Genomic DNA, 26735 nt, shown 5'->3' on the forward strand with positions numbered 1-26735 from the left:
TCCTGCCTCGGTGCCGCCGCCCTGGGCTGTGTGAGAGCTGAGCTGCAGTGTCCTCTCCGGGCTGAAACACCTTGACTTGAGGAATATTCTGCACAGCATTTTTTTTCTATTCACAGCACAACTGTGTGGTGAGAGGATGAAAAAAAGAAAAAAAAAGAATAAAGAATGTTAAACTACCCCCCCAAACCACCCACCCCCACCCCCTTCACCCCACCCTCCCATAACCCACTGCCATCTTCCCTCTCGGGTTAAAGCCAAGTCACAGGAACATTTTCTCCCTCTCCCTCTCCCTCTCTCTCTCTCTCTTTCCTCCCCGGCTGGTGAGTGTGGGCACTGGCGATGGCACATAGATTAGTCACATGCTGGCGACACCACTGACTGCACACTCCACTGACTCATCTACAGATGGCGGCCAATTGGCATCGGACAATAATGCATCTCGATGTTTTTTTCCGCCGCGGCTCGCTCATCCAACTTTATATATAGGGCATCCTTACCTATGTAGGCCAGCCAATCAGAGCTGAGCACCCGGCCTACGTCAAAACCTCGCCTAGCAGCAGGCATGCGGCGAAAACATTTGATCCTTACACTGTTAGCACCAGAAGCTGGAACAAACAAATATCAAACCTGCCTGCTATTTTTTTTTTTGAAAGCCTGAAAGCTCATCAGACACACACACACGAAAAAAAGCGAAACCCTTCAGTTGATGCCAGCCAGAGCGCCTGATGGGTGTTGTGAGATCTCGGGCTTGTCTGTCTCTTCAGAGCGTTGGTCTGTCCGTCTTGTGTTTGAAGCGCGTGATACAGTAACTTACTGTTTTACCCCTAAGCCAATAAGTCTGCCCGGATACTAGACTGGTCTAGACATGTCAAACACACACACACACACATATACTCCCAGAGGACACAGATACACACAAGTAGGTCATAAATACCAGGGTGATGGTAAAGCTCACATCAGACCAGTGGAGAGGGGAAGTATTCCCGGGAGCACACACATGTACAAATACTAATACACACCTACACGTACACGTACACACCTCTACTTGTCCAGGTCAAGGTCATTCTTTTTGGGGGGGAGGGAAAAAGATTGAATGCAATGGATGACGTGGGTGAGTGAGAAGATGGGGGGTAATCACGACGATCTATTCAACTCTATACATTGTGCACTTGTAGGAAAAGTCTAACAAAATACAACTGCTTTGTGAACGGACGCAGGGTTTCGAGGAAATCCTCCATCAAAAATAGTAAGTAAGGCAAACATCAGAGGTGCGAAGGGAGAAGAGGAACACGTCGTTTCACACACTGTGTCTGATACCTGAGCTATCTGGAGAGTTCCCTGGTCCAGCGCGGAGCCCTGACTAACACACACACACACACACACACACACACACACTCTCACACACACATTTTTATGCTTGCACACACAAACTGCAGGCTGAGTGGCGTTTGGGGCCCGTGTCTGCCCGGTCCTGGCTGTGTGTGCTCGGGTGGTGGTGTGTTTAATTGGGTGTAGCACAGACTGTACTTCAGGGAACTGAGATAAGTTATATCCTGCCCATTAAAGGGGACAGCAAACTAGGAAGCTAAAGTTCCATCTGTTGGTTTGCTCCGGCCCTGCCCCCCCCCTGTTGGCGCACAGCAGGGAGACGTAGAGGTTGGGAGGTGAAGGGAGGAGGAGGAGGAGGAGGAGGAAGAGGAGGGTGGGGATTTTCAGACAACCCAAACAAACAGAATGAACCTCTCATCAGTCAGCTCACAACCCCGCTGGTTACTGGTCAGTGCGTGTCTCTCCAGATCTGTGCAGCAGGTGGTAGAAATAACAGGGGCTTGCAGAAGCATCAAGTCCCCAGAATGCAAAGGAAGGTGTTCTTCCCAGGAACATAAATCAAGCGCTCCTCCTTTCTCTCTCTCCTGGCTGTCGCGGGCCGTGCGGAGCCTGTCAGACCTTGTAGTAGATGTTGGCCGGGCTCTGCGGCGGCATCTCCTGGACAATGTAGACGGGGTGGCCATAGTCGCCGCTCACCTTTTCGTAGTGAGGGCAGTAGTTGTTCTCTGTCCGCAGCGGAATGATGATGTCGCTGGGCTCCGTGCCCGCCGTGCCCCCGGGCATCTTGGGATTGGACAGCGTGCTGAGCGACAGCGCCGAGGGGCGGGGCTGGGAGTGGGCGTTTTTCCGGGCCCGCTTGCGCATCTTGATGAGCAGGATGACGAGGAGGAGGATGAGCAGGAGGAAGATGATGCAGCCGGCGCCGATGGCCAGGAACAGGCCCATCCTGGATCCGAAGATGCTGTCCACGTTGGACGAGGAGCCCTGGTCCTGATTCATGGTGTCTGGAGAGAGGAATAAAACAGATCCAGGGGTTAGGGACTGCGTATGAGTTATAATGGGGGAAGGGAGGGTCAGAGAAGGGGGGGGGTATCGTCAATTTATTTCTTCTAAAGGAAGAGTCGTCCAACTTTTATTGTGAGACCGGGAGAACGTCTTTCTTCTCCCCATATTTCTATTTTATATCTCTGAGATTTATTACATGACAAAAAAACCTCAAATAGGTACATCACCATGATGGTTTTCACGTGTGCCATGAAGCTGGAGTTTGCCATGTGTAGACAATATGTGGCCGGGATACAAACGCCCTGCGGCAGCGTCGCCTGTTCTCGTTCTGCTCATTTGGCAACTATTAAAACAGTTTACTTAGCAGCTCTACATTTGCAAACGGGACGTGAATGAGCTGTCACCATTTGTTTGAATAAATATTTTACTTTGAAATATTGCAGAGAGAAGAGAGCACTGGTCGGTCCAACAAAAACATTTTTCCCGAACCCTGGGGATGTCCTTGGTTTTCATGGAATAAAACCAATAAAACCTACGATTTATAATTTCCAGACAGTTCCTGAGAGACTTCTAAACAATCAGACGGGTAACAACATTTACAGCTAGTGAGTCCTGACATATCTAGATCGTACTGTTGTGGTACTGAATCAACTCTGATCACAGCGCTGTTTGTTGTTTTGCTCCGTGGCGACGCAACAGTCACATTGATGTGATCTAATTGAATCAGCTCAATCAAAACAGCCTCCAAATGAAATCTGCAGTCGTCACTCAGCATAACAAAGATATGAAGGGTTGAAAAAAGAAACGAAAATGAGGACGGCATATCGGGAAAAACATCTGATTTTTATTTATCCTTTTTGTCTGAAGAGCTTCAGGATGGGGGGGGGGTGAGGGGGGAACTGTGACTGGATGGGAGAGAGAGAATGACGGACTCCTCCGGTGACTGAAATACGAGAAGAAGCAAATCTGTTTTCCATGTATGCATGCAGCTGCTGCCAAAAGAGCAGGAACCCCTCCACACCCCCCCCCTACACCCCCCACCTCCTGCCAGCACCACCTCTTTACTGTCCATGACCCCTCCACCACCACCACCCCCACCCCTCTCTCTGTCACACACACACACGCAGACACACAAAAGCCTCATTCCTCCAGAGACCACCATCCCCACTAATGACTGTGTCTCCGCACTCCGCTGACCACTCTGCACTTAACCATTTCTTTAGGAGGGGGGGGGGGTCTTATCACAACCGTAATGACATCACTGAAAGCTACCGATTTCGGTCTTATCAGTGAAATCAGAGGCGCGGGGAATTTTTCCTACAATCATGGCAGCGGAGAGAGGGAGAGAGGCTGTCAGAAATCCCATTCCTGAAATATCAGCCTCCTCAAAAAAAAGAAGCAAACGACACGTCCTTCATTCCACCCTCCACTCCTTCACTTGACATAATCACTGATCTAACAATGGTAGACAGGTAAAAGCCCCAGAATATGGGGGGGAAAGTGACATTTGGAAATCTTTTTATAGAGGAAACTAATGTCAAATAAGCAATTATTAAATGAGGACGGCTTATCACACTGAGACAGGCGGAACGCTCTGTACCGGGAGGAAGTTTGTGGCACGCAGAGTTGTGGAGTAAGTCGAAAAAGTTAGAGTGGGGAGTGATTTAAGAAAAAAGAGAAAGAAGTTGTTCCTCTTGTGGGAAGCAGCTCTGAAAGGTGCCGGTGAAAAACAGGAAGCGAAAGAAGAGCCCAGAGCTTCCAGCCAGGCGGAGGTGACTCCTTCACTTATCTCTTTTCATCTTCATCGATCTGCAATTCTAATGAGGTTTAAAAACGATATTTAATAAAGCGGTAGAACTGTGCGTGTCCTTTGGGAGCAGAGCAACCTCTGTGTACAGTATAAATAAGTGAAGTGACTCAGGGTGAGCTGTGTTTGTTTAGGGTGTGGTTGCAGATTGTTTAACTGCAAACCACATTTTGTGTTGAGTGTTATTTTATTCTGTACACATTGTTTTTTTTAACACCTCTTCTCGCACGTTGACCCACAGCAATCAGAAAGAAACGCCCCGGGCATGAAAGAGCCATATGAGAGCATGCTTACTTTGGGTGAATCAACTGTGATTTATATTTTCTCCTTTTCAGCTTAATGTGATTAATTATTAGCGGAACCCTTCGGGGCTGTGAATATTCAGGTTTTTTTCTTTACGTTTCAAAAAACCTTTATCTTGCTAAACTATTTGTAGTGTAGAACTCCTTGGAAGGGTCTCAGGAGGCGGCGTGTGGGCGGAGTGTGTGGTCAATCTGCTCACCAGGGTTTCCCGGCATCTCGGGCCCCCCTTGGTCAGGTGGGCGGCTGGGACTGGACTCCGGGATGGCGTTGTCCTCAGGAGTCTCTGGCGCCACGGGATTCACCGCATTTGGAACTGTGGGGGAAACAAAAAAACACACACAGAGCGTGAGCCTTGGCAAGATGTAAGACGCGCTGAATCACAACGACTCCTTCCCCTGCGTCGGCGAGTGGTTATTTCTTATTATCTTTTGATATATCATTTATACGTAAGAAGGTTATCTTTGCTTGTGTTCAAAGCGATTTCAGAAGTGGAGATGAAAGCAGAAAATAGAGGACGGACAAGTTGGCAAACGTCTGTGAAACACGCCGGTATCCCTGTCCTGTCGTAAAAAATGAGCTCACATCCGCATCAGCAGCTCCTTCAGCAAACACTCAGACAGGCTTTTCTAACGCTGACACATTCATGAGACTCACACACACACACACACACACACACACATATATATGCACACACCTAGAATATACTTACAATACACTTAGGCATGGCAGAATGAGGGTAAAGTAGTTATATATTAACTTTTTATTGTTTTACATTATTCATCACGTTAAAAGGCCATAATATGCCTTATTTATTGCCCTGGCTTTAACTCTGGCACACTTTTTGAAGAGGAGAGGATAGCAGGACGAGCAGGAGGAGAAGCGGGAGAGGAGGAGAAGCGGCGGGGAGAGGAGGAGGGGGGTGCACACGCTCTGAGGGCAGCGCAGAGGAAACAGACAGTTTATCTGTGTCTGTCTGTTGTGATTTCAGCACGCGCGCTTTGAAGTCTTTGTGCGGTAAACACTGGTGGGTCCGCGGCGTGGCTCTTTACGAGGGCCGGGCCGGCAGACGGACGGCTGTTAGAAACTATTACAGAAGCCGCTCGGATGGAATCCGCAGCACGCTATCAGATGCCTCTCCTCTATCAGGCCTTATCTGCCTCGGCCCAAAGGCCTGCTCGAGGCGTGTGTGAGAGAGATAGAGAGGAGGAGGGCGTGTGGGGAGGCAATTTACATCTGAGTCCCTCGTGGCAAGTCTGTGTGGCCGTGCCTGAGCGCTGTGTGTGAGAAGAGGGCCTGACAGTCGAGCGAGTCTATTTGCTATTTCCATTCCCCGGGTTTGGGCCGAGACTTGTCGAGAGAAACGATTCGGGTGTGGGACGTCTGGCAGATTGAACACCAGACAAGAGAGAGAGAGGGGGGAAAGACAAAGAAGGAACATAAACTCATGGCCGAATCCACTTCTCTGGGACTACAACTACAATTAAGATACGATTAAGATTAAGATACATTTATTTGTCCCAAACACAAGCACACTCAAGCAATTGTAGGGAAATTTAACCTCTGCTTTTAACCCATCTGGTACAGGACACACAGAGCAGTGAGCAGCCATGTACGGCGCCCTGGGAGCAGATGTTGGGGCGGTAAGGTGCCTTGCTCAGGGGCACTGGACAGGGTAGGGAGAATCCTCTTGGATTTTTTGGACAGATCAATCCAGGTTTGTCTTTTTGTTGTTTCTCCGTGGAGTCGAACCAGAGACCTTTTCTGCCCATAGTCCAAGTATCTGCCACTAGTCCACCTCCTCTCCAAAAAAGCCGTGTCCAGTACAGGGTAGTCCAGTACTCCACTTTATTTACAAACCGATCTCCTCTCCTCGACCTATCTTGTCCTCATCCAGACCACCGCTCCGCTCCGTGCTGATTGCACCAGCGCTGGTGAATCCAGCCAGGAGCTGTTGTGTGCCGTCAATAATTGATGAGAAAAGACAGGGAGTGAGAAGTGGGAACATTCACGCATGGCCGAGGATATGAGAGGACACAGTGATCTGATTCACTCCGCACACACACACACAGGCCGGGGCTGTGCGTCAACCTCTGAGCATGTGCGCCGAGCATTTGTAATGTTCTGACCCATTTTTTTTTTTTTTTTCATGTGTGTGCTGCTGACATTTCCCTTAGCTATGCAGACAGCAACTACCTCAGAACTGCCAACCCGCCAGAAGGAGGGAGAAGGCACGCAGGGGGGAGGGTGGGTGCGAGCGAGCGAGCGAGAGTGAGGGAGACAATGATCGAGCGACACAGGAGAGAGACAGATATGTTGGGAGAGGGAGAGAGGGAGAGGGGGAGAGAGAGGGGGGAGAGAGAGGGGGGAGATATGCGTGCGAGGCAGTGAGTCAACATATTTCTAATGAGCACAGTGACATGATGTGCAGGAAGAGAAAGAGAGTGCTGAACAGAGCTGGATGTATTAAATATGGGTTCCTCGTATTTGCCTTTCATTCAGCTTCCCTTCCTGTTTTACATCACCTCATCTTATATAAAGATAAAAGATGGAACAGGAGGCGTTTAAAGGACAATTATACATTGAAGCGTCTGGCCGCGTGACTTCCTGCAGATGCACAATTCTGCACGATTTCAGCAGGGAGTGTCGCCACGATAAAATGCAAATGTAACATTAAGAGAAAGGGAACATATTGCATTCTTCTGATGATTCAAAAAATTGTAATCCATAGTGCAACGTGCAAAAAAGTGGACATATGGGGAGATCTTGGGGACTTGGCTGCAGAGAGTGTTGGCATTCAGCTCCAGAGACAGAGGAAATGTGGCTTAAACACAATACCATCTTGGGTCAGAGCCGAGCAGCGCCAAGTTGTGTGTGTGTGTGTGTGTGTGTGTCTGTGTGTGCGGCTGTAGAAAGTAGAGTCTAATAATACAGCATATAAGAGCTATTTGAGTCTTTTAAGGGCCTTTTTTCAATACATTGATTTAAACGTCAGATAATCAGCCTCTTCACAGTCTTCCAGAGGCCAAAGTGATGTCTTCAAATGACGTCTTTTTGTCTCACCGACACTCCAGCGGCCAACTGAAATTCAGTTTATAATTAAATAATGAGAAAAGCTGCAGATTTTCAATTTAAGAACGAGCAAGTGTTTGCAGTTTTTTGCTTGTTAACGACTCAGTGGTATAGATGACTATCAAATGAATTTTCTGTCCACCCTTTTGCCAATTAATCAGCGAATCTGCTCGGCACTTGCAGCTCTAATGGTGCCTTCATAATTTTTTCAAGAAAAAAAAAATCAAAAAAAAATCCCCAGGACAGTGTCCGCAGCAGTTAAATCAAAGTTTCTCTCAATATCTCTAATTTCTCACGGCCCGTCTTCAAATAATTACTGGGTTGGATGGGCACATAATGCGTAGAGGATTCCACCCACAGAAATAGATTCAGTACATATATATAGATAAGTAGTAGCAGCTGGGCCGGCAGCATCTTTTCTAACAAGGTTTTTAGGGCACGTTGATTGTGATTGACAGCTCGCTTCAGAACGCTTTGGAGAAACGAGAGCACGACGCTGGAGAAGCTGAGGAGCAACCGGCAGCCACAGAAACACAGAAACTGAGATGAACTTTGCCAGAACTTTCCTCAAATAAAACGTTTCCTTCCAAACTTATTTTCACATGTTCGGGGAGTTGTTTCTCCTCCCAGGTAATAGTTTAGTGTGCGTGTTGTTGCCTGAGTTTGTGCAGCCATGTTGTGATTTGGTGATGGTGGTGCAGCCCCGGTGATGTCGGCTGCTCTAATTGACCTACATGGGGAGATAATGCGATGCCTGTCTGTCTCGGAGACGGCAGCTCGGGTGTTTTTCACTGGATCTGCTGAATTTGTTCCAGCTCAGACCTTGCTAGCATCAGCAGCTTGTTAGCTTCTCTTCTCCTACTGGCTGCCAGGATACGCTGCTGTCCTCCCACCAGCCAACAGTCAAAGATCGGCACACAAATTTGCAGGCATACACACCCACACACACACATACACATAGAAGATTTGCTGAGAAGATTTTCTTTGGAATCATCACGGAAGGCAGATGTTCCTCTCAGATGGTTGGTGTCAGTTTCAGTCAAAACAACCAAACTAAGGGAAAGGCCCAGTGTTTACAGAGTAACACATCTGTGTATTATAACCTGTCAGAACCAGGATACGGATGTCCACAGATTGAACTAAACTGGATCTAAAAGTGAAATGCGCGATGCAAACCAAATGTTGTGTCCGAGGATATCTAAACAAAGCTAGTTTGTTTACTTCCAGCATTTTTTTGTTCGCCTTACCCCGACAGGGCACTTTACATTCCTGTTTCAAACACGTTCTGTGATTACCAGAGTCAGGCTGAGGAACATCTGACAAACATCACAGGAGGAAGTCAATCCTCACACTCATGTCTGATTTACATGGTATTACTTAACGATCTTCAATATTTGTTTGCTTATGAAAAGATTTATTCAAAACGCGGGTGAAGCCAATAGAGTTGGGGAATATGGAAACAATCTCCTAACTAAATATGTGTGCTTTTTTAACAGCCTGATATGGAGATAGATCATGATTACATTGAGAAAGCAGTCAGATGGGACTGTTGTTTCATGACAAACATATGAACCCAAACAAACACTTCACAAGTTCGAGTGCTTCATCACAGTGACGCCAAAAAAAACTCCAGTAAATCCAATAGTGCAGTCCATGAAGCTGAGCTGCTTATTGATCTGCAGCATTGACTGCAATGACCTAATACAACCAGAGACGTCACAGGGACAGTGACCTCTGAATCAACAGTGTGGTCGGACACATGTCAACATGTTTATTATCATATTACCAAAATAGAAAGCTGATTTAAAATATTTTCATGTTGAACCTTTATCATTTGTGTGTTACATTTTATATTTTATTTTATTTTACATTGTATTATTTTATATAATTGTATTAGGAATCAAATACACAATTTTTAAACCCACTGCTTCCCATTTATATTCTGAATATACAATTTAAATTATTCAAAATTATATAATAATTATTAAATATTTTATATCAAACTGTAACATGCTAGAATCTGTAGTAACCACACATTGGTACGTTTTAAGGGTTTATTAGTGTAGTTTTACTTTAACTCAAACGTTTCAGTATAAGTTGTAATCATATAAATCATGTTTTATTATTTTATATGAACATGGGGAAGACATTGTGAATATGAATTTAATTGATTGTATTGTATTTATTAAGAAAGTCTTACAATAATTAGATCAATGTCTTTATGTTTATGCCAACCAGGCAAACTCTTTGTTTGTGTTTTCGTTTAAAAGATTTGAACCCACATGTGTGATTCATTTGTACATTTGTGTAAACAGTTAATAAAAGTTTCATTATACACTGGAGGGATTTGTTTGTGTGCGTAATTATATGTCATTAAATTTGATTAAAGCACTTCACTCTGTTATCAATTCCTCCTTTGTAAACCAGTTATTCTGGTTTTTGATGCCTCGGGAGAGAAGTTCAAATGTAGACAACTTCCTGTTGACAACCTTTTTCTCAGAGGTTTGAAATCACCACGTTTGGAAAAGCATGTTTACTTTGGACATTATTGGCTGTTAGTGTAAACTCGGTCTGTATAGTGATGTTCACCATATCACAATGTTAGGACTACGATTTTTGTGTACATTTTACAAACTGTATATTAAGTGCAAAAAACGCGAAATTGCCTATAAAATTTGTTTATTGATTATTTCGTATTTTGCTTGGTTTTATTCAATTCAATAACATAATTTAATAAAATGATTGAATAAATTTAATCCCATCAATCCCATGACGTGACACCACTGAAAGTCACAGAAAAGTGATGATGATTTATCCCCTCCGCCCTTGGTAATGGCACTAAAGAAGTCATACATAAAAAAAAAAAAAAAAAAAATATTAAAAACCCATCAGCTCCGGTGGCCTGCTCATTTCAGAACGCAACTCCAAAGTTGAGGAGAGCAGGTCCCGTCAGAGGCTGGTGGTGAACAAAGTCACGCTAGGCACACATGGCGATAAATGAAAATGTCACACCAAAGTGAAACATGGCTTTAAGGCTCCAGCAGCAGTGTGTGTTGTGTTCTGTGTGTGAGGTGAGCGCACGTTTACCTTGTCCGACTTTCATGATGACTTTCATGGCTCGGCTCTTGCACGCGCCCCCCTCTCGGTTCTCCAGGGTCTCCACTGTGCCATTGGAGGTTGCTGGAGGAGGAGGAGGAGGAGGAGGAGGAGGGAGGAAGAGGAGCGGCAGAAGAAGAGGACAAAGAGGAGGAGAGAAGATGACACATTGGTTAATGGGCACGTCCATAACGCACAGGACTAATCAATATTTACGACAAGCACTGATTAGCTGTTCCAGTGATTAGCCGTTCTCCCCCTCCATCAACCGCCAGCTCCTCTCAACGCTATCTCTCATTAACACAATACAGTGAAGGCAAATGAATGGAACAACACTAGAGAATGCTGGGGGAGGCTGGTCACTGAGGTGGAGAGGAGCAACATGGTCAGTCCTGCGTGTGAGTGTGAGTGTGTGTGTGTCTGTGAGTGCGTGGGTGTGTGTGAGAGAGAAAGAGAGAGAGAGAGCGAGGGAGTGTGTGTTTTTCGGCCTGTGCATAGTTTCGCAGTGAGACATGGCAGCGAGAGTTCCAGCTGCTTGCCAAGTCCTCGAGCCGCTTACTCCCTCTGAGCCACATGTGTCATTACTTGCTTGGTAGTGCTGAGAGCTAAATGCCTCCCTTAATGTTCGTACATACGTGTGTGTGTGTGTCGGTGTGTGTGTGTCCCTCCATTGCTATATTAGAGCGAGTGTGCGTGTCTGCTTCATCCCATTCGTTTTAAAGTGTGCGTTCTGCTTGGACTTGACAGAGGAGCTCAGGGTCGAGGGTTGTTTATTCAATGTCACATTCACTTCAGCCGCTGCCACACAATTGGCTGTCTATTTTAAGGATCATGATAATGACCTAGGGAGACAGAGTGTGACTCTGACCTTTACACTGGACGGCTGAGCACAAGGCGGTTGTAAGTGTGTTTGTGTGTACGTGTGTGTATATATATATATATATGTGTGCGTGTGCGTGGGCGCATGCGATGGCAGCTCTAATTTTGGAATTCCCCAAATGCTCTCCATCTCCGCTCAGTCTGCTGTTTCTAACTCCCTTCCTCTGAAATGCTTTTGTTTCTCTTCCTCATATCCTCCGTCTCGGTCTCTCCCTCTGTCTGTTTTTTCGCTGTGCTGTTTGGCTTCACCCCCCCCCCCCCCTCCCCTTCCCTCCCTCTTAACTCAATGACCATATCCCTGGGTGATTGCTTCAGATGGCACCCTCATTATGATGAGATAGTCTTAGAGAGGGTGCTTATCTGATGGTGACGAGGAGAGGCAGCCCGGGCTACAGGCGTGGGGGGGGGGGGGGGGGTGCGTGGGACCAAACAATGCACCACAATCATCAGGAAACTGTACATGTGTACGTGTGATGCAGGGATGTTTGTGTGTGTGTGTGTTGTGTGTTTCCTTTGCTGTAAACCGAAGCTGTCTGGAGCAGTGTTGGAATCTGGCTGAGCAGCGATGGAAAAGCTCATCTAGTTGATTCATGCCTTGTCATTCCTAAGTATTATTAATGCTGACATGTTGTTGCCCCGTGGGATTTCTGCTTTGTGCTCGGGTGAAATGGAAGAAAACTAAATAATGAATTGCACTAATGTTATGTTACATTATCAGATCATGCATCCGGGCTCTAAATTACAAAAAGCCGACCGCAAACATATTGTGAGTGCGGCTGGAGTACGTGATAATTTGTGAGAATGATTGCGATAACATCGTGTCAGGAGCCATTTAGAAACCCCCCAACCCCCCCCAGCCTCCGCTCGCTGTAGACTCAACATGAAGGAGCAAACCGGACACTGAAATATATCCGAGGAGGGGCCGAGCCCGAGCTGAGCAACACACAGATTTCAAATTTTTACGTGGGGGCATTAATGTGAACGAACACTCAAGGCTAAGTGCGTCTTATGATTTATGTAAAGTCTGTGCCGGGAGCGTGTCCCTGCTGAAGGGAACAGTGAAAGACAGCGAGGTGAACGAGCCCTGTTCCCAGTCTTAAAGGCGCTCCCACTCCCAGCTGCTGCCACGAGGGCCAACCTCATCCTGCCATTTTTCCACCCAATTTCCCCTCTTCTTTTCAATTTGAACATTTTCCAGGGCAAGGTTATCCCCAAAAAAAATAAGCTCTTTGAAGATCCGGCTCAAAGGCGCTCAAATAATCTGCCTAAGAGGGAGCGTCATGCTATGAATTTTTATATCCACTCGGGGAGAGCAAATCTTCTCCGTGTTAACTTACTTCTGTCAGATAAATGAACTTTTCCTCCGGGCTCCTGCGTCCCTGATGTGGCACGTTGATAAGTTGGCCCTCGGGGGGGTGGGGCGGGGGCTCTGTTTAGGCTAACAACGGAAAGCGACCTCGATTTATAAAGACATGATCACTTTACATGTTGTTTGTATCCAGGCCACTTAAGACGTCAAATAATTCAGGGTCTTTTTACTGTACTGTTGGAAATTCTTAATCCGATTAACTGTGTCCAAGTTTAACCACGTTTCCTTCTGTGAATCCATCTTTTAAGTACTATTCAAGATGGAGATCGGCCTCAGACATAACTGCTCTGTGCATTACAATGTCTTTTTTTTTAAATAAAGTTGCAGTCTGGTCCTGTGTTTGTCATTTTAATCCCTGTCTGGTATCAGTGTATTTACATCGAGCATGTCAAAGATCACTTTTTTAAAAAGCGATGCCTTGCCAGCCGAGTTTCCATACCTGCCAACTCCATAACCTACTCCACCACGACACTCTGCCAACAGTTTTCTTTTTAATCTGAAAGCCTTTCACTCACTCTATCTCCCGTTTCTCTCACTCTAACTCCCTCTTGCTCTCTCTCTCTCTCATTTCATCCCCGCACCCTGACGTTAATCCAAATCTGGATTTCCAGATATTAAAAGGCCGTTGGGTCATGTCATGTTTTGGAAAGCGGAAACCGGGGGATTGGGTTCTTCCTGTGTTCCTCAACGGAGATAAAAACACACCAGGGGATAAAGCGACGACGGGACGAAGAACAAAGAGTCTGCTGCTAACGATTTACTGGAGCAAACCGGTTGAATGTTCGTGGTCCAGAATACCCAAAGAACTGGTCATTGCATGAAGGAATGTTGCCTTTTTTTTTTCTATAAAGCGGTCGGCTCCAAAGAGAAGTTCTTGTATGATTTAGGGCCTTTTTTTGTGGGTGTGGATCATTGGCCGCAGAGTGACTAGTGGGGAGAACAAAAGATCTACAGCTGCTGAAGTCATAAGAGAAACCAGGTGCCAAATGTTGATGTTGGGAAATATCTACAGTACAAAGTATCCGCCAACAGAAAGCCGTAGAAGGGAAGGAGCTGGCTCGCGGAAAACGCTCCCGTTCCAACACGACACAAGCACCACTACTGCTAACACATTAACATATATTTCTGACTGCACACACCGACGTGTACACAAACGCACACACGGATTTCACAAGGACACGCGGGGCGGGGAGTGGAGGGTCCCCCAGGTGCTCCGAGGAGAAGAGTGGGAGACGTGTGAGAGAGACGGTGGGGGGGGCGACACAATCGAAGGCGAGGAGTGCGGTGCGGTGGTCTATATTTATTCTCAGGTCTGCTAAATGAGGTCACTCAGGTGGTCCCGCTGAATACATTCTGCATCTCCATCATGAATCATCCGCTGCTTATTATTCCTGTCCAGCCCGGGGGGGGGGGGTGGGGGTCTTCATTTCATACAGCCCAACTAGGGTGTGTGTGTGTGCGTGTGTGTGTGTGTGTGTGTGTGTGTGTGTGTGTGTGTGTGTGCGTGCCTGTGTGTGCGTGCCTGTGTGTGTGTGTGTGTGTGCGTGTGTGTGCGTGTGTGTGCCTGTGTGTGCGTGTGCCTGTGTGTGCCTGTGTGTGTGTGTGTGTGAGTGTGAGTGTGTGTGTGTGCGTGTGCGTGTGTGTGTGTGTGTGTGTGTGTGTGTGTGTGTGTGTGTGCACCACCGCGTGCCCCAAAGCGCTGAGCGGAGGGGATGGATCCGGCCCATGTGACAGACAGAGAGCAGGTTGCTTAATGAGAAAGTGGATGAGAGGTGACATTCATTGGCTACCTTTCACACACCGCCCCCCCCCCCCACCCCCTGCCCCCCCCCCCCCCCCCCCCCCCACTTCTCCACAGCAGGGCAGACTTCCACTCAGACGAGCCAAGCCGGCCACCGGGCAGCAGCAGTCACTGTAACCACCGGTAATAATGTCTACATTTTCAACAAAAAAAAAAAAGAAAAAAGAAGCTAAATACATAAACAGACTGGACCAGGATCTGATCGCTCACACTTAGCATCACGGAGACAAACAGCACAACACGCGGAGCTGTTTCATCCATTTGAGGCCGAGCGGGGGGGGCGGGAGTACACGCAGCCGGTCAGTGTGTGTGTGTCTGTCTCAAACAGAGCGTCACAACAGAAAATGGCTATTTATCATACCTGCAATATTCCTATCTGGCTTTGTGTTTGCGTTAGCGAAGCGGAGTGGAAGGAGGAGGCGGACCCGATTCCGATTTGAGCAGAATATTTCACTCCCGAATGAGCACATGTAGGGAGGGTCAGATTAGGTTTATGGGCCTGAATCCAGAGATCCCCCCCCCCCCCCAGCAGATCTGGCATGCAAGCCACCATGCACGTGCACACACACACACACACACACACACACACACGTGCAAACACATCCAGAGTGAGGTTGGCAGACTGGAATAATACTGGGGGGGGATCTAGATGTTTGCACTTTGAACCTCTTCTAATCCCGAGTATTAGGGCATGGCTAAAGCCTGATTATGGCCGACTGAAATGGATCTAAATAGATGTCCCAGCCCATCAGGCATCCTTTTCTTTGTCCTAGAAATAGAAATGGAAATCAAGTAATCAACCTCCGAGCCCTTCACTCGACGTCTCTCCGACGAAGCCTCCTCCTCCGCAGGTTTGGCCTCGTCTAGGAAAATTCATTCCGACTTATCGTATCATCTCGGATGATTTAGGTGCACTCAGCTCGGCTGATGTTTCCCTCTCGTGTTTCTTTGCGATAATAAAACTGGGCAGACAATATAAAAACACGTCGTATCTTTGACACAAGCGCCGAACGTTTCTCAATATTGAATTTAGGTTAGAAGAGATGTGGTTTTGAATAATGTGCGTGGACACAGCTGATTTTCTAATCTTCCTCTTCAGTAATGGTAATATCTTTTCCCTGTTTTGTTTTTGCACGGCATCAGCATGAAGCGGCTGGAGCTGCTGCTGCTCCGAGGAGCCGCTCTGCTGAGCATGTACGGTGAGACGGCAGCAGCATTACTGTCAAGGTTTAAGGTGGTAAGCAGCCCAGTGCACACAACTGTTGCACAGCTCACTGCTTCAGTATACAGCCAGAGGGGGAGCTCCTCTCCTGTGTCCTGATTAGACTGCTCTCTCTCTCTCTCACACACACACACACACACAGGCAAACAGCTAGAGCATGCACGGCCGCACACACACAAGTTCAACCACACTTGAAATGGTTGCAGAAAAAAAATATAGACATGTAAGCACTTGGACCGACAGAAGCAAATACACACTGAAGCGCACACTGTGCACGCACACACACACAAATTCATATTCACATGTATACACACAGACACACACTCCCATTGGCTGCCTTCATAGCCAGAAGATCAGGCAGGACTTAAGAGCTCCTCCGGCACCAAAATTACAGGGTACCTCTAAATCCTCCCGGCAGAGAGCACTATGGGATAGTGTGGGGTGGGGTGGGGGGGTGAGGAGGGCTGGGTGGTGCTGCGGAGGGGTGGAGGAGGGAGGGAGGTGAAGCATCGAGGTGTGCGTGTGTGGGGGTGAGGGGATGGGGAGCGAGGTGTTCAGAGAGTGGATGGAAAGAGGAGTGTTGGGCAGGAGAGGAAGCAGGAGATGCCTTCTTTCTTTTTTTGTTTTGTAAGACAAGAGAGTGTGCGAGCTGGGGAGGAGTGAGACCTGATCTGTCTGAAGTGTGCGAGTCTGTGTGTGTGTGCGTGCGTCTGTCGGCCAGGGAATATGGAAGGAGGTGATGAAGTGAGGAGTTGAGAGGAAGGGGGAGAGGAGGAGGAGGAGATCTCCTTTTGGAAAAAAGACGATGTGGGAGGTGATTTCACTCCGGGAAGCAGAGGAGGGATATATTTGTGTGTGTGTGTTTGAGTGTGTGTAGGTGTGTGTGTGTGTGCGTGTGCGTGTCTGACAACTTGCTTCCCTCTCACTCACTCTCACCATTTCTGTTGTATTGTCCCCTGAGTCTCTCCTCTGCGCTTTGGCCTCTGCAACCATGTGCATTTGAGCATCATCTTTTAGTCGAATCGTGTGTATGTGTGTGTGAGTGTGTGTGTGAGTGTGTGTGTGTGTGTGCGTGTGTATCTGTGTGTGTTTGTGTGTGTGTGTTTGTGCATGCTTGAACAGCTCTGTGCATTGGTTTGAATAGTAAGTCTCTGTGTGTACAAATATTTGAGAGTATGTGAAATTTGGTGATTTTAAAAGTGTGTGTGTGTGTGTGTGTGTGTGTTGTACATCAGTCAAGACAATCCCTAATTACCAGACTAAAGCTTGGGCATTATGGTCTTGCATTGTCCGGCCTCACTGGGCTCGTAGACTTCAAGACTACCCACGGCGGCCATTAACCTCTGCAGAGGATCTGTCAGCGGCTCCCAAAGTGTCCGTGTGTGAGTGTGACTGCACAACACTCAGCGCCTGGACACACAAAGACACAGAGCGCCTCTGCATCATTTAGCTGCAGGTGTGTGTGTGTGTGAGTGTGTGTGTGTGTGTCACCTCTTCAGCGAATCCAGCAGGGCATTGCCTTCCTACTGCTGCACTCCCCCCCCCCCCCCCATTCCCCAACTCAGCATGTTGCTAAGCCCTGTGCTCCGGTACACAGCACAAATGTTGCTCCCCAAACACACACACACACAGGGAGAGACAGAGGATAACATTGTCCTGAATGCTAGGGCACACGAACACACAACACAGGATGTGCACCTAAGAAAATCAAGTACACACACACACACGCTTCTGTGTGCCGGGCCGTCTGTCGGATCAGAGGGAGATAAAGGATGCAGAATAACAGGAGGACCTTGGGGAGCGGAGCAAGTCATCTGTCTCAAACCCGAACAGACTGAGCGCACTCCAACTTGACAGATGTAGACAGACTCATCTTCAACCTTTCCTCCTGCACTCATGCCCCCCTCCCTCTCTGTTTGCTACACACACACCAAACACAAAAAACACACACAAAAAAAGAAGGGTGCCTGTTCAAAATGTGGACACATGACTCTAAGCTGAGCCCCACAAGATCTGGCAGGTGTGCACCGGGGGAGTGCAGATCGTAAAAGTCTGAACGCGGTCGATTGGCACAATAAAACAAAGTCACCTGGGGAGGGACTGATCACGTCTAACTCTATAAGCGGTTGCATATAGTGTTAAAGTTATGAGAAGGAACAGCGGCCGAACTATCCAATATTCATTTCATAACCACCCTGCCTGTAAAACTCAAAACCCACCGCTCCTCTGCTGCTGCTCGGTGTGGAACATTTTTTAGGTAGGTTTTTTTATTTCAGCTTTACCAGCTTTTTCTGCTATAATGAATTCTGTTGTGCGGAGAATTTTGCCAGTAGCCCACACAGCCCTCCCTAATGACAGAGGAGCTAATTGGCTGTAATGGCTCTTTTCACCGATATCACTGGGCCGAGCTGCAGCCGCAGAAAACCTCAGCAATTTTATAGGAATCACGAGCAGGGGGTGGGGGGGGAAAACAGAAAACACAGCCTGACGAGGTGGCCTGCAGACTCTTTTTCCCCCCGCTGACCGGCAGCTGCTGTGTACGACTAAATAAGCACCGGATCAACGGCACCAGAGGAAGAAGAAGAAGAAGAAAGACGCTTTCACAGCGTTGGGACTGTTATTTCTCTTTGTTTGCTGTAATTGGTGCTGCCCATCAATTACATGATTATTTTTTTAAAAACTGGCACAACCCCAGTGGGCACACACACATTAGCACCCTTGAATACACAATAGTAACAGGTGAACAAACACGCCCTGAGAGCTACACACACACACACACACAAACAGTTGCCTCTGAACTCCACTCGCAGACAGCGCATCATTTGACTAATAGCAGCTGAAATGTTGCGTGTTCAGAGGAATAAGCAGAGTGGAAACTGGGTCAGAGAGAAAAAAATGTCACTTCACCTTCCTATTGGTCCGAGCTAAAGGTTAGAGGAGATGCAACACATGCTGGAGCGCACTCACTCTCCTCCACGAGCAGGACGAGCTAAAAGGTTAATATTGTACATGTGGGAGTGGCTGAGTTATTGTTGATCTCATTCCTAACCCACCAGTGTGTGTGTGTGTGTGTGTGTGTGTGTGTGTGTGTGTGTGTGTGTGTGTGTGTGTGTGTGTGTATGTGCAGGGCCCGTTTGTGAGCTTATGTGTGTACTACACAATGAGTAAACATACACATCTCAGTAAAAAACAGAGACATTAGCGTTTTATTAATCCTTTCACATGCAAAGTGTTTCCCTCATACCACAGTGAATATTTGGCTCCTCCCCCACCTGCCCTCCACATCAGCAATCAGTCAACATGACATCCATCAGTCGTTTCCACTTATTTCTAATAAAATGTTAAACCGACTTCAAATTAAAAGCACGATATCCTTTGGTCATGCTGCAGAGTTGAGATTGTTCTGGGAAATTGTAGATAAAGAAATTAATCATTTCATTAAATTCTGTGTTAACCATCCAGTTATAATGGAGACAAGTCGGGGAAATTGCCAAAAGAACGGGACAAAAGAGAAAATGATCTGGGGAGAATGTTAAGACGAGCTGCCATGAAATTAAAGGACTAAGAAATGCTTGCAAAACAAATATTTCAAAATATGGAGAACAGATGGATGAAATATTTGCTAAGGGGGAAGTGTGGGAAAAAATGTTAATCTTTTGTTAATCTTTACCACTAATTCATTAATTAGAGCATTAATTAAAAATATATTTATTTATGTATCGAATTTTCTTTTATCAAATAATGAAAGCTGTTTCTTTGTTTGTTATTATTACTACAAATTAGCCTGCATAGTGGGTCAGGCCCTTTTCAGGAGGTGAACAATTATATGTTGTTATTGTAAACTTTTTGGCTCGTGGTTCCTGAAAATGAAGCTCAGTTCACTTCTGACCCATCACCTCAAATTATAAGAAATTTTTCTGTCACTTCCAGAGGCTCATAAAGGTGAAATTACCCATTATTTTTATGAAAAAAATAAGAAAAGTAAAAAAATAATTCCCTTTCCCTTTAATTATGCTGTGACTCCTCAGATGTTTGAGTCTTTGTACTTTTTCGGGGGTTTTTTGTACTTTATTTTTGTCAAATCCTATTTTTCCACCCAATTCAAAACAAACTGAGTGTTCTGGGCTTTTCTTTCCCATTGTAATAAAACTTACAAAATTACAGGTTGTCAGAAGAGAAAAACAGAGAGTGGAGCTTTGATTATCCCACGATTGTTTCCATAGAAAAACTGTCTTTGTATTAAAGCTTTTGTAAAACCCCGGTAGTTCTTCTCTACAACATCAGGAACCTCAGTGTTAGTGGGTGGTATCGGTATTGTCAGGTTACGCATGTGTAACCAGCTGACAGAGGGTCGCTCGCTGAGTTTGTTTCTCAGCAGGAGATTCATTGACGTTTTCGTCTTGGTTCATTTGCACTGATAATCACAGGAGGTGAACCGTGGGCCACTCGCTAAACCCCCCACAGATGATAAAACTGATCCTCTCTGTCCTCTCTCTGGCCTCCTCTGGAGTTGATGTGGGACTCTGGACTCTGCAGAGGAGTCGCCCTGCTCCGTCTAAACCTCCACGAGCCACAAATCAGCCTGATAAAAAGAAGCGCTGGGATGGATCGGAATGCGGTGGGAGATAGAAGTGACATGTCAAAGGCCACGAGGCTCCGAAAAAATATAGACCGACTAAAGAGCTAATCTGTGAGCTAACTCCCCCTGAAGGGAAACCAGAGGCGGAGCCCTGGAACACGTTAACGCACATGAACTGCTGAGGCCAAAATATCCAAAGAGAACTCGCCGCTGGAACTGGTGCGTGTAAAAAAAATGTGCTTGCAGGGAGTGAAATGTGTTTCGATGTGTGTGTGTGTGTGTGTGTCAGTGTGCGAGCCTCTTCTGTATGTGCGTGGCGCTCCTACACTGTGTCCATTCATCCTCTGCGGAGAGAGGGAGCTTCATTTTCACTGACCTTTTCAAACCGGCCTCCAGAAGAGCGTTATGACAACCGAGCCAGCCCCGTATTCCGCAGCACAATAACACACATCAAAGACGGGAAACAAACAAACAAACACAACTCTCACCACAGGCTCGGCACTTGGAAGCTCAAATATCGTAATGCCAAACAAAGCCAACGAGGTATTCAAAGTGCAGCCACTTTTCCACTGGTCACAAAACCCCCCCACCCACAAACACAGTAACTAAATACAATCGGCCCTCACTCCCGGGTCAAATCACTCTGCAGCAGACACAAGTTTTCATCTGCCCGGATGGAAACATGACACTCGGGTGAACACGCTCATTTCTTTTTCATCTCTGTTTTGGCTCGATGCTGATAATGGACATCATGACGCACATCGAACATCAGCATAAATAGGAACGAACGTGTGTTTTTTTACATCTTGGGAACAACGTGCAACAGCGATTTTTTGTCTTCGTATCGTGCAAGATGCAACCCTGGCAGGAAGCCAATGTTTTTGTGACTGTCAATCATCCATTGTTTAGCAGGTTTACCTACATTTACACCTGTGTGAACCCAATAGTTGTGGTACAACAGAGGGAAAGGTGCGACGATGATACAAGAACACTGCAGGTTCAGAATCTGCATTCAGGCTAATGCAACTTTGGAAAGAAACGGAAAGATGTAGAGCTTCCACTAACTGTTTCCGACATGCAGATTATTTTTTGGAATAATTTACTCATTGTTAAGTCTGCGAGATGCCAGCAAATAATGAAAAATGGCTATCACCCTCTCCCAGGGCTCACAGTGATGTTTCCAAAATGTCTGAGCACCGGTCCAAAACCTGTGTATTTAATTTCCCTTGATAAAAAACAGAGGGAAGCAGCAAATCCTCACCTTTTGAGAGGCTGGAATGACTCGATGTTTAGGATTTTTTTTTTTCTTGCTTGAAAACTGCCTCGAACAAATAGTTGACAAAACATTTCAGCACCAGAGAGATTACAAGTCAGCGACATGGACGGAGAGGGGGAGAGAGAGAGAGAGAGAGAGAGAGAGAGAGAGAGAGAGAGAGAGAGAGAGAGAGAGAGAGAGAGAGAGAGAGAGAGAGAGAGAGAGAGAGAGAGAAGACAGAGACTGTACTTGTCATCGAGGAGAGAGTCGATGTCGGCCCATCTGTTGTCCGCAAAAACAAAATCTGCAAGAGAGACAGAACAAAGGAAGAGAAAGAGAGCAAGTAGGGGGAGAGAGAGAGAGAGAGAGGACAGTGCACAGGTGTCTGTCCCTGTTACCGTGCACTTGTATGTGTGTGTGTGTGATTGTGAATATGCGTGAGTATGTGTGAATAAAACCCAGAGGGAGTTCTCTCTACCTGCTAACATAGGGGCCGACTAAACAAAGCTGACTGCAGCCAACATGGGACTCACGTCAGTGCGACAACACACACACACACACACGCTGAGAGACACATGGTTACTCTGGGACAGACAGATATATAATAGATGGAAGGGTTTGATGCAGCTGATGTGTAAAGCGCCAGAGCTCCGAGCGCAGCCCCAAACCACAGCGTAGGCTCCTCCCGCTCCGAGGCCGCGGCTGCAACACAAGAAGCAGGAAGAGAGACACATTCTTCCTCCCTTCCCCTGTGATTCGCCAAAACCCCAATCAGAGAGCACAGCAGACCACAGAGAAAATGCTGCTGATTACATCCTAATACACACAAAGCCAGCGAGCTGACGCACATAAGAAACACACACACACACACACACACACACGCACACACACACACACACACACACACACACTGATTACATCCTCTCTGGTGCTCCTCTCTCCTCATCCCCGGTATCGGTTACGCGGTAAAGCCACGCTGATCGAGGATCAGAGTGTTTTGGTGCAGGGCGGTGAAAGAGTTCGGGAGCTTAACCTCCAGTCCAGGAGCCGGGAGAGAGACTGAGGCTCCGGACCCCCCCCACCCCCCACCCCCTCACCCCCATCACCCAGCACAAATAAACAGCTACAACACAAAAATGTCTGGCAGATTCAAAACAATTTCCTGAAGGATCCGTCGCCGTGCAGGAGAGAGGAGGCAGAGGAGGGCGAAGATCTAAGAAGGAGTGTAAATAGGTGGAATGGCAAGGGCGGAAGGAGAGAGAGATTAAGTCGAGGAAGGAAAAAGGGGAGCGAGGGACGTGAGGAGAGGAAGAAATTGAGGGTTTGCAACGGTGAAGCAAAATTGTTCCATCGCCATCGACAGAACGATCACAGCCCGAAATCTAACACAACACGTAGACATTTGAGGACCTGAAGTCCATGCACAAACTCACACACATTCGTAACCATAGTGCCTGCAAAATCGTGTGCTTTGCTAAGCTAGTTCTCCTCAATGCGCATGAACAAACGCACAAAGCAAATAGCATCTTCTATTACGCCGGCAGAGAGGAGAAGGACTGACGTGTGCAGACGCATCCCCTGGTTTTTTGTGCGCATCTATTTGCATGCCAGTGTGAGCTTATAAGTATATATATATATTTGAATTTGCTTATGTGGCTTTGTGCTTATTTATGCCTGTGTGTTTGTGCGCACACACGCCTCTTGTGTGTGTTTGTCTGCTCCTGTTACTGTGTTTGTGCGCCTGTGGTCGAGCTGGAATGGAACACGGACATTTTGCCACCGAGCTGAATTCACCCAAACGGGCTTGGTCCCCGGCCTGCTGTGCAGTATTTAGACTCTGTATTTATGCGACGGACGACCACAGCAATCTCTATCACCGCCGTGTGATTCATGTTTGTTTGCTTTGCTCGGCACCGATTCGATCCCATCAAGAAGCTCCTTTTTCCTCCCTCGCTCCCCCCCAAACCCTTTCCCGCAGAAATGTTCACGCCATCCCCGGTCAGGGTTTCATCAGCCGCCCCTCATCGGAGCTGACCAAGCATGCAGTGGTTTCCATGGCGAGGATGCGACATTAAAACTAACAGCCTCTATAATTATACATCCATATTTCTCCGATGAGTTTGTGTAAACAGGCCCGGGCTCCAGCTCGGGGAGGCGGACTTCTTGGCAGACCCGGGCTGAGGGTGCCACTGACTGGTTGTCGGAAAACAAAGCCATTTCAGAGTGTGCCTTGGAAAAGAGAAACCACTGTTCTCTGGCTGGTGGAGAGAGAGAGAGAGAGAGAGAGAGAGAGAGAGAGAGAGAGAGAGAGAGAGAGAGAGAGAGAGAGAGAGAGAGAGAGAGAGAGAGAGCGCCGTCTGACAGACAGAGAGCTGTGATTTGAGCTTAGCTGTTGGCCGGAGAAGAAAGACACTGAGAATATGTGTTGTTGGCAAAGCAGAGGGCAAACAACCTCAGACATCTCCGATGGAAAGGGAAATATGCGTTTCTTGAGTGTTTTAGATTATGGGCTGTCATTGTTCTATCCTGCACTTATGTTTTTTATATACAGCAATGCAACATTGTCCGATACAATCTGCCTCACGGACAATAGTGCTCATCTTCTGGTGTCCTACATTTACTTTTGCTCGTCACTGTGAACTCTTACTCCAAACATGCATCTTTCCAGCTCATCTTAAGATGTCTCCTCTTCTTCTGCCTGCAGCTATTTTCGGGCTGCAAAACCACAGAGACGTTTTCTGCATAGCAGATGGAACAAAAAAAAAAGAAGAAGCAGGAAGCTACTTTCAACAATTCAAAATTGCTCACAGAGAACACAGAGTCATTCAGCAAATGAGTTTGCATTAGCTGCGAGGAGCAAAAAAAAAAAATGAAAACAGAAATCAACAGTGTTGTTGTTTCGCAGAGTTTGCTCTGTGGTCTCCCGCGGTCTGTGTGTTGAGAGGACAGGCTATCAGTTAACAAACATGACTGGAACACAGGCTTCCCACAGCACCTAAACACACACACACACTCACACACACACACACACACACACACACACACACACAAACAACTTCCAAATGTGGGAGAGCAGAATAATAGAAGAAGAAAAGGATGGTTGGAGGAGTGGGAGAAAGGGATGACACAGACGAGGAGAGGGATCGAGGGAGGACTTGCACGCAGGATAAAATATTCTAATAAGATAAGTACGGAGCGCAGCCGAGGAAGGATGAGTGTCTGCGTTTGGAGATGCACGGCGTGGACTAATTGAGATGAATAAATGAATATATCAGCTTCATCTCAGCAGCGGCGGCGGGGGTTCTGCCGTAACCAATGGTTACCATTCACTCGCGCGGCCACGTGAACAGCCCTCCCTCGACAAGAAAATCCTCGTGTCCTCCCCGCACCACCACCACCACCACCTTCCACCCCCACTCCAAACAAACTCCCCTGTAATAAACGAAAGGCAATAACCAGCGACAATAACGCTGTGCCTGCTAACCCTCTGCGAATGAAATATCCAGAGGAGGAAGCAGCAGAGGCAGCCTGGATAGATTTGCAAAGCAAGCACAAAGTCATATATTACTATGGCACTCTAATAAACACCGGGCCATATTCACTCACAGTAGGGGGGGGGGAGTGGAGGGAGGGTGGGTGGGGGGGGTTAAATCTCCTTATCCCCGGCCGTGCTGCTGCTTCACCGGGGCTAACCCAACCTGTTAGCAGGGTTTACTTTGAAAATAAAATCCGTTAAGGCTCCGCGATTAGCCTCTTAAAAGTCCAAATGGTAACATCAGCGACAGCTTCTCGGAGTTAGTCCTCAGCAAACTTCAAAGTATTTAGTTTTATTTTGTATAACCCAAAATATACTGGGACTAAAGTAAGTAAAGTGGTTTATAGAAACATTTAAAGGTATGGACAACAACTTCTACAGTCATGGGAATGAAATGATGAAACGCTTCTTTTAGGTTTCTTTATCCCATAATATAAACAGGATGGATTGAAATGATTCATCACTCGTTCAGGTTGTGTTAATGTTATTTTTAAAGCAATAAAACGAGGTGTCTTCCGCTCTTTACTAATGACAAGCAACACAAGGGGAAGTCCATAATTGATGCACAAGGAAAAATCCTGCTCAGTGTTTCTGGCTTGTCATTAAAATGTTTCGGTGTGATTTTATAGAAGGGGGGGAGGTTACCAGATGTGAGCAGTTGTCATTTCTCGACTAAAAAAATAAAAAAAATCATTTAATTGCCAGTTAGAAATGTGCGAGTTATTAACAGCACTGTAATCTGACAATCAAAATGCCTTTGTCTCTTTTTTCAAATGTGCCGAATGTGACAAATGCAATTGTGGTCGTTTTGTGTTAACTCTCACAACACTTCTATTTCCTGATCAGGTTTCTGTGTTATTGTGTTTGAATCGAGCTACAAGCCTGCCTGTGTTTGTATTCATTTGAAAGCTTTTACTTATTTGTGTGTTTTCATGTTCTGCGGCTCGCTTGCATTAATACCGTCGGTACCTGCGTGGGAGCACCTGTGCACATATGCTGTCAGTGTTTTACATCCTCGCAAATGTAGGGCAGCGGAGGATCTTGTGATCTGCCACAGCCAGGCCAGGGATTTCAAACTTGACCTTCGATTCTCCCAAGGGCAAAACCAGAGAAGAAGAAGAAGCCGAAGTAGATAGCGCTGGATGCATATTAGCCAATGAAGGAGGATTCCCTTGGACTGAGGGGCGTATAATGTGTAGGATGTTAGAGGAATAAATAACAGATACAAAAAGAAGAGCCCACGCTAAGGAGTGTGAACGCCGGTGATATGCAACACGTCTCCGAACCTTAATCCTGTCAGGTGTAAGCGGTGCAAAGATCAGCCCACGGTGTCAAATGCGATTTGTCAAATTCATTCCTGGGTATTATTTTTCATAGATTGGGTCAGCACACGTGTTCCAATGGGTAAGGAAATAAATAGAGCTTTTTCCATTTCAAATGTATCCTGGAATATTAAAGTGCTTATCAGTCCCTCTGCGTTTCCAGG

The 26735-nt window shown here is 46.7% G+C and overlaps 1 protein-coding gene across 1 annotated transcript in view; it reads right to left on the reverse strand.

Moving 5' to 3' along the window:
• Nucleotides 1–230: 230 nt before the first annotated feature.
• The window catches only part of efnb1 (ephrin-B1), a 57063-nt gene continuing 30558 nt past the window's right edge, over nucleotides 231–26735 (reverse strand). Inside the window, exons 3-5 of the mRNA XM_061079472.1 lie at nucleotides 10601–10693; nucleotides 4644–4757; nucleotides 231–2333 (exon numbers count right to left, since the gene is read on the reverse strand). Of these exons, the coding sequence (XP_060935455.1) occupies nucleotides 1942–2333; nucleotides 4644–4757; nucleotides 10601–10693 (599 nt within the window). The 3' untranslated portion in view covers nucleotides 231–1941. The remainder of the gene's footprint in view (nucleotides 2334–4643; nucleotides 4758–10600; nucleotides 10694–26735) is intronic.

This window comes from Limanda limanda, chromosome 10 (assembly GCF_963576545.1).
Source record: "Limanda limanda chromosome 10, fLimLim1.1, whole genome shotgun sequence".
NCBI classification, from domain to species: Eukaryota; Metazoa; Chordata; class Actinopteri; order Pleuronectiformes; family Pleuronectidae; genus Limanda; species Limanda limanda.